Source organism: Panthera uncia, chromosome D4 (genome assembly GCF_023721935.1).
Source record: "Panthera uncia isolate 11264 chromosome D4, Puncia_PCG_1.0, whole genome shotgun sequence".
NCBI classification, from domain to species: domain Eukaryota; kingdom Metazoa; phylum Chordata; class Mammalia; order Carnivora; family Felidae; genus Panthera; species Panthera uncia.
Genome location: NC_064807.1, coordinates 31,655,591 through 31,669,467, shown reverse-complemented (window position 1 = coordinate 31,669,467; position 13,877 = coordinate 31,655,591). Strand labels below are relative to the sequence as shown.

At 36.6% G+C, this 13,877-nt stretch overlaps 1 protein-coding gene across 16 annotated transcripts in view; it reads right to left on the bottom strand.

The window, feature by feature from the left end:
* Positions 1–13,877, bottom strand: part of KDM4C (lysine demethylase 4C) — a 432,339-nt gene that overhangs the window by 298,087 nt on the left and 120,375 nt on the right. For all 16 annotated transcript variants that reach the window (XM_049634710.1, XM_049634680.1, XM_049634624.1 and 13 more), the window contains one exon: positions 13,467–13,604. In XM_049634710.1, coding sequence (XP_049490667.1) covers positions 13,467–13,604 — 138 coding nt within the window. The remainder of the gene's footprint in view (positions 1–13,466; positions 13,605–13,877) is intronic.

Here is a 13,877-nt window from a genome sequence, read left to right as displayed (position 1 = left end):
TGCCAACACTTTTCAGTGACTCAAAGAGAAATAATTAAAAACCGAAAGCTAAACCTATACAGAGGGAAAAATGCACATTATATATTCGTGAAAAACACTGAGTACTCACGTTTTTAACTATTTAAAAATATTCACCCTCCATTAAAAAACCATCGAAAGCTCACAAAAATTGTGAGCATGTAACCCTAAGAATAACACACTTACAACCATACAGCATCCCAGTGATCTTTCCTCTTTATACGACTCTTCCTTTATACCACTGAATCCCCAACTGAATATACAAATAACTCTATAAATAGCACATTTCCTTGAAGTTCAACCTTCCTCATTTGTGTTCAGTAATCCACACAACTCCAATGATTAGTTCTGCTTTGGGCTTAAGCCATAACATACAAATGGCATAAATAGGCAAACTTTTTCCTCCTTTCACTTAGCTATAAATTTATTCTGAATGTTTATTAATGAACAACACAACCACAAACACCCTAGCTATCATCAGGTTCCTTCCTGTTAAATTTACTGAAGCACATACTCTACTGTCTGCACATCTCCACACACGTTTTGTAAAACCATAGATCTATGGACTGAAACTGATTTTTAATAAGCTTTTCCCCCCTTGCAAACTACTCAGTCCCAAAAGTCTATCACCCTCTGTTAAATGTGTAGCTAAGTGCATGAACGGATAATCTACAGTTGCGCTTTGACTTTCTGTTGAACATCCATTTCCCTCTGTGTCCAATTTCTATTTCCCCAAGACTGTAGTTTCCTTACCCTTTGGTTTCCCAGCTTTTGACTCAAGTCAAGACCATTGTACTTGGCATGGGTTTGGTTTCATAGCTATTACATCTGGGAATGGCAGGCAGAGAAACATTTTCTCTGTCTTTGCTTCAGAGAAATCCACTGAAGCAGAAGGCCTAGAACTGCTAATTTACTCACTGAGGATCACTTTGTCCCTAGATTCTATTGAGTGACTGAGACAACAGGCAGCTGGGAGCTGGACTCATGACATCCACTGAAAAAAATTCTTTCCATTGTTGTGCCTATTTGGCTTCTTCCTGTGGAGTTTCATAAATAAGAAACACCATTCATTTACTTCAAAGCTGAGTAATTAGAAAGTCTAAGAAAATACACTGGATTCAATCTGTTAGTATGTCAATAAGTTCCAGAAGGTAAATGGAGAAAATAAAGGGGGGAGGGGGGGACGGCTGGGAGGAGGAAAAAGCTCTCTTATAATGAAATCAACACAAACTACATTATTTAAGTCTAATAATAAAACTAAACTTTTCATGTGGCCATTGAAACTCTAAGTTTATAAACTTCCCAACCTCAAAATGTTTCTTTGAAAACACAGTGGATTGCACAGTCCAAATTTTCTTGATACGTAACCACATCAGTTATTTGGTAATTGAGTATGGACTTTAGTTTCTCCACTGCACAATTCAAAGAGTGCATACTTTCAGTAATATAGATCTGAATTTCCAACTCCTTTTCTTCATTTTCACATATGCTTTCTGACTGGCAGATCTCCAGTACCAACAAAAAGTAAAGTTTAACAGGAACTGAACAAGAATCTGTGCTCAGCACCAACATTTATCAATCCAGCACTGAGTGGCTGAATAAATCACAAACTGATTTAGCTTTGTCACAGACACAGTTCACCTCAATAGCACCAGAAAACACATCTGTATAGTAATTGAGCAAAAACACACAATGAATTGATCATAAAGAGACTATACCACAGAAATACCTTCTAAGACGTACTCCATGGACATTTACTGTATAAAGCAAATGTATGCACAAATCTAAGAACAGCAATTTATCTAGTAAGATATCTTGGTCATACTTACTCAAACTAAACGTTTTAGGGCTCAGGATTCAGCATTAATTATGATGGTCAGGGGTGTAGGAAGCATCAAAACTCAGGAAAACCTCTCCAACATTCTTTCTAATCAAATGTGAAATACTTAAGCATGAAATACATTTTCTAAAAATTATGACCTTGTATCTAAATGGATGTCATTTTAGAGACATAATCTAGACATTTAAGAACTTTTAACATTCAACATCAAGTATCTTACCAGAGCCACTTAGGGGGAAAATACATAACAGAGAAGAGTTTCACACAGGAGCTAAGGAAGGTTTGAATACTGTCTTCTTAGAAATTGCTTCCTTCACTGTCCCTTCAATCCCCTTCCAAGACAGCCTCCAATGTGTGTCGTTAGTGGTAAATTAATGTTACACTTGTTCTTCAACTCAACTCTAGCAAACCCCCAAAATAGAAAAGTTTGCATTTGACTTTTTAAATATAGATGGTACATGCTCTTTGGTTGTTTGATTTTTAGAATGATATAAAATTAAGGGGTATTTAAGCACCATCTGCTCTCTTGCAACAATGGGCAATAATTTCCTGATTGTCTTACTTCATGTGCGTGTTTTAAATCTAGAGTATCCTTTATGATTACTACAGTTGATATTTTCTTATTTTATGTAGCCTTTGTTGCCTATGTATTCTTGCCCGTTTATATGTACAAACCAGGCTGGGTTTTATCCCCACTTTGTGCCATTCCTATTTCAAATATTTCATTATCACAGAATCGTTGACAAAAGTCATTTAGTTACTTTTTCCTGCCATGTATTCCAAATTCACTGGGATAATTCTTTATTAGGCCAAAGACTTGCAATTCTAAAGGAACTTATTAAAATTTATATGACCGATCCAATCCTTCAAATATGAGAACACAGATGCAAATGCTGTTATTTGAAAAAACAGAAACAATGATGGCATTAACTATCTTCCAATATGAACTGTGGTGAAATAAACTGAGATGGTGGGGCAGGCGGGGCCCGTCAACAAAGACAGGGCTAGAAACGTGAGAGTGCACCAGGTCCACCTTGCCGTCTGCTCTGCATGGAGGGAATGGAAATAGAGCAGTGAACTAAGGCATTCATTTTCAAAGTCCTGATTTGTTAACAAGATCTGTGCAATGAACTTTCATGCACTGCTGTGGTTCTATGATGCCCCTCAGAAAAAAATCCACTGCAAGCCACCTGTCATACTCTATTGGGACAAGCTAGAAGATATTTCTAATAAATGTCTACACTCTAAAAATGTTTTACTGGCATACATGAAAAATACATTAAAAGGAAAGACATTAAAAGGGAAGGCATTAGAAAACAATGTGCACAATATTAACCAAATGTGTGTGGATTTTTAAAAAGATATAAACATATGCTGATATTTTTGAAGGGATATGCAAGTTATTCACAGGAAGGGATTAGAAGGGGTCATAAAATATTTTTCTGTACTCTAATTGTTTTTTTAATATATGCACATGTATTTTTTTTATTTTTATACACTTTAACAAGGAGTATTTAAATAGTAATGTTAACAGTCATAGTGATTTCCTTTCAAATAATTTTCTGTAAAATTAAAAGGATTCTAGTACATGGACACACCATAATTTATTCAATGATTCCCATTTGTCATTAGACATTTTAGTTTTAATTTAATTTTTGCTAATAAAAATTGTACTATGACAATCATCTTCGTCAATGAACTTTTGCATACATTTCTGATTATTTCCTAGGAGTATAAGAATGGGTCAGCAGCATGGAGATGTCGATGGCTATTGATACATACTACCTACCTGCTTTTTGGGAATGCTTACACTGATGACACTACCACCTAACAGAAGTGCAGAGTGCCCACTCTAGCAATGACATTCTCATGAGCAATGGGAATTTTCCTTTTCTCTTTAATAATATGATAAGAAAAAGAAATCATTCACTATTACTTTGAATAATATAGAGGTTTGAGCAATTTTTCAATTTTATTTACCTGCAAAGAAACAGGTTTCATGCTATTTTAATAATCATCAGAACCATCCAATTTTTTAAAAATTAATACTTAAAGGATGACCCAGAATATACATTCCCAAGAACTAGAAATACTCGACCAAGAATCACTAGAATTATTACTAGGCCTTATAAAAATATCTGTTATGAAATTTAGAAAGTTGCTGGAAACTACCTATTTTTGTATCTTAACTCAAATAAAAACCTGGAGTATATGAAAGCCATGTGTGGACTATAGTCAAATTTAGCAGGAATCTCTAATACCCATGATGGGTTTTATTTCCAGGGATTTACAACACATGGTTTTTCCAATTCCACATGGAGCCCAAGAGCTACAGTATGGTTTTGAAGACGTAAGCAACAGCCCCTCCAGAGACCACCCCCTCAGCAGTCTGGCCCACAGAACCCCAAGCACTACTGGGTGATGTCACTTCTTTTCATACTTCCCTCATGTTGGCAGACAGTGAAAGTGAATGGGTGTGAGAAATCAGTAGAAGTATATAAAGCAATCCTTCTGTCCAGCCTGCTGCTAGCACTTATTCTGCAAATACTATCTCCACAGCCATGACTTCTCAACGCCTCAGGCCTAAACTCCACCAGCCTTCTCCAAATTAGTATCAGAGAGTTCCCAGACTTAGAAATGACCCATCATGGATCGCTTTTTTAAAATGTTTTCAGTGAGAAAGACACAGTGCTAGATGACTATCCCAGCTACACCGCCATCCTCATCACAGGGCTGATGAGGCCAGGGTCAAAGCCCTTCTGATGGGTAGGGAAAATGTGGTTCACAGAGGCAGGTTACACAGAACCAGAATTCTAACACAGGTCTGTGTGACTGGGTTGCTTTTTGTTTACCCGCACTCAAATTAGCCATCAAAACTCTTATTAGGGATGGAAGTGCTACACAGATGGAGCAATGAACCCCTGCATCTCTGACAATGTTATGAAAAATGAAACACTGGATTGCTCTTTCTAGACTTTGATTTTCAACACAAGCATCTCAGCTCTCTCATCTGGTGTCCAAAGAATAGACTTTAGGTCTGGTCCCCTTATGACTACAGGCTGCAGGTGTCAGTGATTCCTTGTGCCCATCTGGAGAGACAAGCCTCCCAACACTCTCCGAGGGCAAGTTGGCATTTTCCTCTGTCTCCACCAACCCAATCTTCCTTTCTATTGGACCAGGAACTGGCCCACTAAACTGACTCATCATCACTGGACAAAGAAACAGATTTCCCTTAGATCAGTCAGGCCCACCACTGAGCCAAGGTCAATTCCCCAAACTGGAATGCTGTAAAAAAGATGCACACGTCTACCAGTTCTCATCACAACTCTTCAAGGCTCCTTACATATTTATTTGCATTTATTTCTCATAATAACTATAAAGAAGCTATAATCTCCATTACACATATGAGAAAAGGGAGATTTGGACAAGTTAGTTACATACTGACTCCAATCACACAGCCAGTAAAAAGAAAAGTCAAAATTCTAATCAGTGCAACTAACCCCCGAACTTATTGTATCCCTTCACCACTACATATCAATGCTTCCTTTCTACAGGAAGAAAATGAAGCTCAGCACAATTACACACACAGCCTGAGAGATTCAAGACAAACTGTATTACTCCCCAGAGGGTCTACCACCCCCACACCCTGTGTCACCTCCCTGGAGTGTGATTCAGACAGCGCAATCCTATGTGATCGCAGAACCTTAAGAACTGCTTCAGCTGTATTTCTAATTAAGTGTATTGAAAGGAGATGTAAGATATAATTAATTTTATAAAACTAACTTTGATATTATCACATGCTAAACTTAACACATGCTAAATTTTTCTTCCTTAAGATGTTCTAGACTTTCCTAAAGATTAAAAAATAATAGCAATAATAGTGAAATATATGTATACATGCTATGCAACCTTCATCCACTGTCCCCCAAACTACTGATATGTATGATTACAAGATAGACAATTCCCCAATATTAAGATTTCATTTCTTCATATTTTTAAATGACATTATAACTCTAAGTTGAAATTTCCCTTACTTAACCATTTACTCACTGCTCAACTCAAAAGTATAATAAAAATCAAAATATCAAACAATAAGGACACATAAAGCCATCATAAAAATTGCACTCAACAGCATAAGCAAGAAGACATACAACTATCGATACTGCCCTATTTAAATGCAGCACATGGAAAAATGCAAACTGATTACTATAAATAAAATACAAAAAATAATGCCTGGAAGAATTAGCTATAAGCACTAAACTTTGTATATTGTGCCACAAAGAATTATTTAGTGCTGTAAACTAACATGTTGGAAATCATCCAGAAGACACTCTTGTTTTGTCTTCCTTGTTTTAGAAAGAGGCAAAAACTATTACTGGCCATAGCTTGTAGGGGATAAAATTACAGTAAATTAAAAATAATAGTCATGGCTAACCAAGGGAGAAAATTAAGACTTGGCTTCTTTATAATATGAGACTTTTTCAGGGTCTGCCTAACTGGGGACACTTTTCCTCTTTGAATTGGCTAATACTCTGATTCTTCTAATTGCAAAGGTGTAGAACTATTAGAACAATAATAGGGAATAATCACAGGATTCATCACCCATTCTTTATTCCCTTTGATATTTATACCAATACTTATTCAGCTATATATTTTCATTACTTTCAGCTTTCTGCCTGAATATGGTCCCTGGTGCTGCCACACAGTGCTCCCAGGGGCTTGTGGGAAATTTCTACACTACAGTTATGACCAGCAGTTAGAAAGAAGAGTGTTCTATCACCTTGCTCAGAGCAGAGGGAGGATAGATTGTGGATCCACAGATTAAAGTCTAATTATACCCACTGACCTAAGTGATATCCCATTAAAACTTTCTTTTGATTCAAAGAGGTCACATCAAATGATCAAGTAAGCAGTACTCCCATACCAAAGCTTCAAATTGGACATCTGCACATACTGCTCTTGTTGCATCAGCAGAGAAGGGTATCTCAAAGGAAAGGGAACAATGACTTGGATTGGTATGCCTTATTTAAGAAGTCCCAATTCACACTTAGCTCTTCCACCAGGAAACAAACATCACCTGGGCCAAGGGTTCAGATCCCACTTTTCCTAAGTACTCCTTTAACTAGCTTTTTCTTAAAATTACCACATTTTATCAAAAGACTTAAACTAAGGCCTGAAAAACAGACAATACAAGGGTGCCTGGGTGATTCAGTCAGTTAAGGCATCTGACTCTAACCATTTATTCATTGCTCATACTCAAGTATAATAAAAGTCAAAATATCAAATAATAATAATAATAAGAGACAAATAAACCCATCATAAAAATTGCACTCAACAGTGTAAACAAAAAGGCATACTTTTCAGCTCAGGTAATGATCTGGTCATGAGATCCAGCCCCGCAAAGTGGTCCTTGCTATGCATGGAGCCTGCTTGGGATTCTCTCTCTCCCTCTTTCTCTGCCCATCCCCAGCTCGCACATGCGCTCTCTCCCTCTCAAAATAAACTAAAACTTAATAACAACAACAACAACAACCAAAAAAAAAAACCAGATAATACCTTGATTTCAGTTTAGCAACTAAACATCAGTGTCATAAACGATATACCTCAACTCCCCAAATCCAGCAAATTTAAGTTAGTAATAAATCAAACTGGGCTCCCTAGTTCTGAGGACTCAAGTCCCAGATATCTCCCCTACAGACACAATATATACTAATCAACTGACTTTCTACTATACTACTTGAAGTCTCAGATTTTCTGAATCTCACAATTCAATACTTTATCAGAATAAAATGAGGGATATAATATGAATATTTTCTTTCTTAATACTTATTCCAGATATATAAGTACTAATTCCCCAGTCAGAGTACAAGCTCCAAAGGACATGCCTTCATATGATTCTGTTTCTCTACATGGTATTTTGTACTCTATGTTGCACTACCAAGACCCAGTAAATGGAAACAAAATAGAGGTAAAAAGAAAAAAAAATGGAGAAAATCTCTGGGCTCACAAAGTTCATATTATATATGCCACATCAGATAGCCAAAATTAGAATGCAGGGACTGTGAGTCTACATTTTCCTTCTTTCACGTGCTCTAAGAATAGAGAAATCTCGTGATCTAAAGCATAATAAAATATAACATAGGGACTAACCATTAAAATGATTTCTGATTGTTTTAAAAAAGACTGCCCAAGATTAAAGATTTTTTGGAAGGATTCTACCTGATTTAAGAATAGTGAAATCTAATTTTAGAAAAGGACTGAAATAGGGGCACCTGGTGGCTTAGTCAGTTAAGCATCCGACTTCAGATCAGGTCATGATCTCACGGTTCATGGGTTCGAGCCCCACATGGGTCTTTGTGCTGAAGGCTCAGAGCCTGGATCCTGCTTCAGATTCTGTGTTTCCCTCTCTCTCTGCCCCTCCCCAATTCATGCTCTGTCTCTCTGACTCTTGAAAATAAATAAACATTTAAAAAATCTTAATAAAAAAAACCTGAAATATGAAATGGAATGAAGCCATATCACAGCTCTTGTATGTAAGACAATAATCAAAATCCCTTCTAGATTAAAGGGAAATCAACTTCAAAATTCTATCTTTTTAAACTTGCTGAAACATTTGAGGATTCAAATGTCAAAATGCTTTAAAATTATATTGTGAAATAATGTTCCTGAAGTTCATGAGAGAACATTCCCAGATCTGCGGTGCAATTTTTCAAATTTCTGGCATATCATGTTAGTAGATTATCACTTAAAATAAAATTGATTTGAAATAAGAAGTATCATTTTGAAGCCACCAACTATTACCTTTCCTCCCAAGAAGATAACATTATTTACCATGCCATAGATAAGTTTCTCACACTGCACACATGGTCATAAATACACTACTGATGGTGTAGGCCAGATATGACTGTCTCCAAGACAATGATTCTTTTTTACTCAAGAAAATCAGTACAGTAAATAACTTTTCTTCCCTTCAAGACAATCACAGTGCTTGAGGCTGCTGCGACACAAAAACAAAATATCTTCACAAATGTCTCCAAACAGTCAAGCTGAAAATCTAAGCCAAAGTTTCATTTAACAGCCTGTCAGTTTTTTGATGTGAAGCTAATGAATGCAGTGGCAAACAAATCCATCAAACCTAACATCAAAACAACTGCACTTCATCCTACCAAACGGAAAAATGAAATACAACCTGCAGGCCAGCTCTTTGATCCAGCCTAGCCAGGAAGCGGACAAGTGCCACCACAGCTGCCACAGAGAAGTAACCATGGACTCCATTTAACCACAGGAGAGAACGATCCAGAAATGGGAAACATTCATCTCAAATATGCACCAAAATTTTCTTTCAATTGCTAAAGCATTTCATAGTTTTAAATCTCTACCAGAAAAAAATGTAGCATTTTACACTAGATCACTCTGATGTTCAAACCGATAAAGATGCCTAAAATAACTAACGATGGTATGTTCCACTCATACTTCAGTTTTGAAAATGGAGGTTTATTAAAAGCCCTTCTGTTCTTTATGAAAGCTCCCTAAAGACAAAGAAAACATGCCCATCTTCTTTGTACAAACATGTAGCACAATCCTGTTGCAAAGGAGGAACTCACCAAGCACTCTCTGAAGCTGAACTCTGCCTAAGCCAGTAGGCAAATGGGCATGTAGCAACCTAGAACAATCCTCTCAATTCTTCTTCATTGAAAACCTTACCTCTGAACAATGAAATGGGGGAAAATTACATAACCCCCTTCTTAGGTAGGTGAGTTCTCTTAAAGGCAAAGCCCTTCTGTTCTGGAGTATCATGCAGGATTTTTCTGAATAAAATCACCAATATCTCCAATATTATCAGTGAGCCTGGGGTTATCTTTTCAAAACCTAGTGTTTTGGTGTATTTTTCAATTAAATATAGGATTTTGTAAAGTTCTTTCCTAAGTTGTCAAATTAGAAATATTGGTTTGTAATATGTAAAATATAACCAGAACAGACCCCACATTCTGCACCACATTAACTTCTGTCCCACAAAGGGACACTGTTGGGAGTTTTTACATACCCATATGAACCCAATGTGACAGGTAAAGAAGACCTCATTGCACCTAGTGCTTCCACTAGGAAAAAGCATGCCATTATTTTTTTTAATTATCTGTCCCCCGCAAAAAGCATAACTCATCATCACTTGTGAATAACTATTTCTTAATAGCTATCATTTAGAATAAACTGGATATGGCAAAGAATTAAGGCAAAAATTTGTTAGTTTAAGAATTAATTTTGGGCACCCTCAAAGCCACAAGTCTTTTAAGTGCAGTTTATAATTAATCCATTATACATTTGTCCTTAAAAAAAAAAAACATAACAACTAACTGCCTAATGCACAAATTTTCCCGAGACTAAAAGCTACACACGCATGCATGGACAGCATGCACATACACATGATACAAGAGTGTGTAAAGAAACAGCTTTGGAGATCAATAAAAATGTGTCAGATAAATTATAAAGACACCAACATATGCACAAAAATGCCATCACAGCATCCTACAATATAAGATAATTTATTTTTCTGAGAATAGCCAAGATAATATTAAAATTGAGGGGTATAATTTAAGAAAGCATAAGTATGTTTTAGTGAAACATTCAAAACTGTATCCATTACAATTTAGCTTCCAGTTTTTTGTTGTTGTTTAAATAACCTTGTTTTTCACTTCATTTTATTTATTCTTTAAGTTTATTTTATTTATTTATTTTGAGAGAGGGAGAGGCAGAGAGAAATGGAGAGAGAAAATCCCAAGGAGGCTCCATGCTTGTTAGCACAGAGCCAGACCCGGGGCTCAATCTCATGAACCATGAGGTCATGACCTGAGCCAAAATCAAGGTCAGATACTCAACCGACTGAGCCACCCAAGGTGCCCCTAGTTTCCAGTTTTTATGCAGAATAACTAAATTAGTTACATCTACTCAAAGTAGATTCTTAATATATCACCATGTCAATTATTAATTGGAACTCCGTGGTAGACAGAATATTGCCCCCACCTTCGCACCCCTACCCCCAACAACAAAGACATCCATGTCCTATTCCCTATAATTTGTAAATATGTCATCTTATATGACAAAAGGGATTTTGTGGACTGCCTGCTCTGAAATGTAGAAGACCACCTGGAAGGACATGAGAGATATCTCTAGGAGCAAAGACCTGGCTGACAAGCAGCAAAAAAATGGGAATTCAGTCCTACAACTGTAAGGAACCAAATTCAGCCAACAATCTGAGCAAGGGAATGGATTCTTCACTAGAATCCCAGTTAGAAATGTAGCCCTGCAAACACCCTGATTTTTGCTTAGTGAAACTAATATCAGACATACAACCTACAGAGATGGTAAGTGAGTATTGTTTTAAATCACTACTTTTATGGCAATTTGCTCCAGTAGCAATAGAAAACAAATACATTTCTCAGAGCAGCACCACCTCACCAAAATAAGGAAAGGGTGGAGACAACACCTAAAAACATCTCAAACACATGCAATCTAGTGCACTATTTACCCAAAACTGCAGTATAGCCATTGAACAATTTTGTACCTAGCAAAATTCCAGAACCAAGACAGTCATATTCCTTAACTAAATTGAATGATACAAATCAATGCAGCATGAATGGATATCCACATACCCAAGGTTTTCTTCCTCTCATAACAGATCTATGGGTGGAGAGGTATTTCTAATTTATATAGGAAGGAACAAACAAAATAAACAATTTTCCTAATGATATATGACTAGCCAGAAGAAAAGTTGGGCCTTAGATCCCTGCTTCCTCCACCACAGCACACTACTTCTTACAGTCCCACAATCCTAGGCTCTGTCAGCTGGGATTTCAGAGGACCACTGCCCACCTCTCTTACTTGGTCACACCCCAGTCCCATTCTACATTAACAAAGAAATGTGGAAACCCACCCAGGACATTTTAGCCTTGAGGAGAAACTAATCTGGCCAATACCGTGAACTAGATCTGAAACTCAGAGTAAACAAGCACCAGCTAATTTTCTGATAACCGAACAGCTGTGATAGCTGACTTACTCTGTCAATGATTAAAACTGCAAACCACAGGGGCACCTGGGTGGCTGAGTTGGTTAAGCATCCGACTTCAGCTCAGGTCATGATCTCGCGGTTTGTGGATTTAAGCCCCACATTGGGCTCTGTGCTAACAGCTCGGAGCCTGAAGCCTGCTCCAGATTCTGTGTCTCCATCTCTCTCTGCCCCTCCCCCACTCACGGCTCTGTCTCCCAAAAATGAATAAATGTTAAAAAAAAATTGTTAATAAAAAAAATAATGCAAACCATAAAATAACATACCTTGCTATTACTATGGGTGTATGGCTCTGTTTCAATGTAGATCCAAGCACTACCTCTCTGTGAAAACACTGCAGGTAGCTGGCCAAGGTACATACACTGAGTTTCCTATTTTTTTTATTAGGTTTATTATAATATGAAGGATCCATAATGGGAAGAAGTAGTTCAGTTCTGTTCCTTTCTAAATTACCCCTCATAAATAGAAATTACTCAGAACAGAAAAAGTCTTCTAATAGCAGGAGCTTTCCTTTTTTCATAAATCCATACAAATGGTTCCTAGGCTGCCAAAGGGCTCTACTTTTATTTTAATATATTATGTAATTTTCTAAATACACATGTAAATCAAACCTGGTGTTCTTTTCCCTGAATATATTTCTAAGTTCACAATGGTTCCACATACAAGCTTTATCAATGTGGAATGAAAAACACTCACTTATACCATGCAGTGGCCAAGATACAGCCACATAAGCTGTTATGTCATTTTCCACTAAATCTGTGTCAATTTTACACACTCCGTAAAATACACAGTTTCATTCATAGCTGCCCTCTGCCAGCCTATACCCTTGCCTTCAAAGCCATAGGAAAGAAAGCAACTTAATGTAAGCCACCATCTCTTTGAAGATGTCCTCTATTTAACACCACAGGGGGAAATTAATTAAATTTAATGGAAGTTGTTTCTTGTGAATGAAAATACACAGTATGTGAACTAAATTAAATATACTGAGCAGGAAATGCAAAATTCTGTACAAATGCAACATAAAGACACATTTCTTATTAAAGTATATGCTGCATTACTTTCAAGAAATTTATTTCCGCACTAAGGGAAGTTTTAATCATTTCTTCTTACCACCCTCCCTCAACCTCTTACTATAATTTTTACAGACATTTTCATCTATAAGTAGTTGTTTTCTAAGCCATGGAACTAAATTCCATATTTAGTTAGGTAAAGACTTGGCTCTTTACCTAACATGGAGCCACAGGGAGCCACTGGGAAATCTCACAAAAAAATAATTGGTGGCTTTAAGAAAGGAAGCAAACATCAGTTGCATAAAATTACCTCTCAAAGTAAACTTCTCCACAAAAATCTCAAAACAGAAAACTATAGCTACAAATGATAACACATGCCATGTAAAACAAATATATCTAGTCTGAAAATAAATTACCATGGTGCGAGGCACACAGTATCAATGAAGGGAAAAAAAGTGCTGCATATGATCTTAGATTTCCCACCACAATAACCAGAATACACATTTAATTTATGCCTTATTTTTGAGGCATAACTTACCAATTTAGCAACCTTCCCATAGTCAATCCATCTGACTGTAGCAAAATTTGTAGATTCTGCACAGTTGAAACCATGATTAAAACCAGCATGGTAGCCATATGGAAAAGTAATCATAAATTCTCCAGCCTCCTGAGTGATCTGCAGGGTACAAAACATATAATATTTTCAATTATCAGACTTTCCAAATTGCAAAGACAATTAAAATATATTTCCTATTTAAAAAAAAGAAAAAAAATGCCATGATATCAGAGCTATCTAGTATAAAAGAAGTTCCCCCAGATCTTTATCCAATCCTTCAATAGTTTTTCAGGAAACTTTAAAGACTTTTCTAAACAGGGTGTGACCTTCTGGCAATGTAATTCCCTCATTCAATCCATAATCAAAGATATTTTATTTTATTTGAAGCTGTCT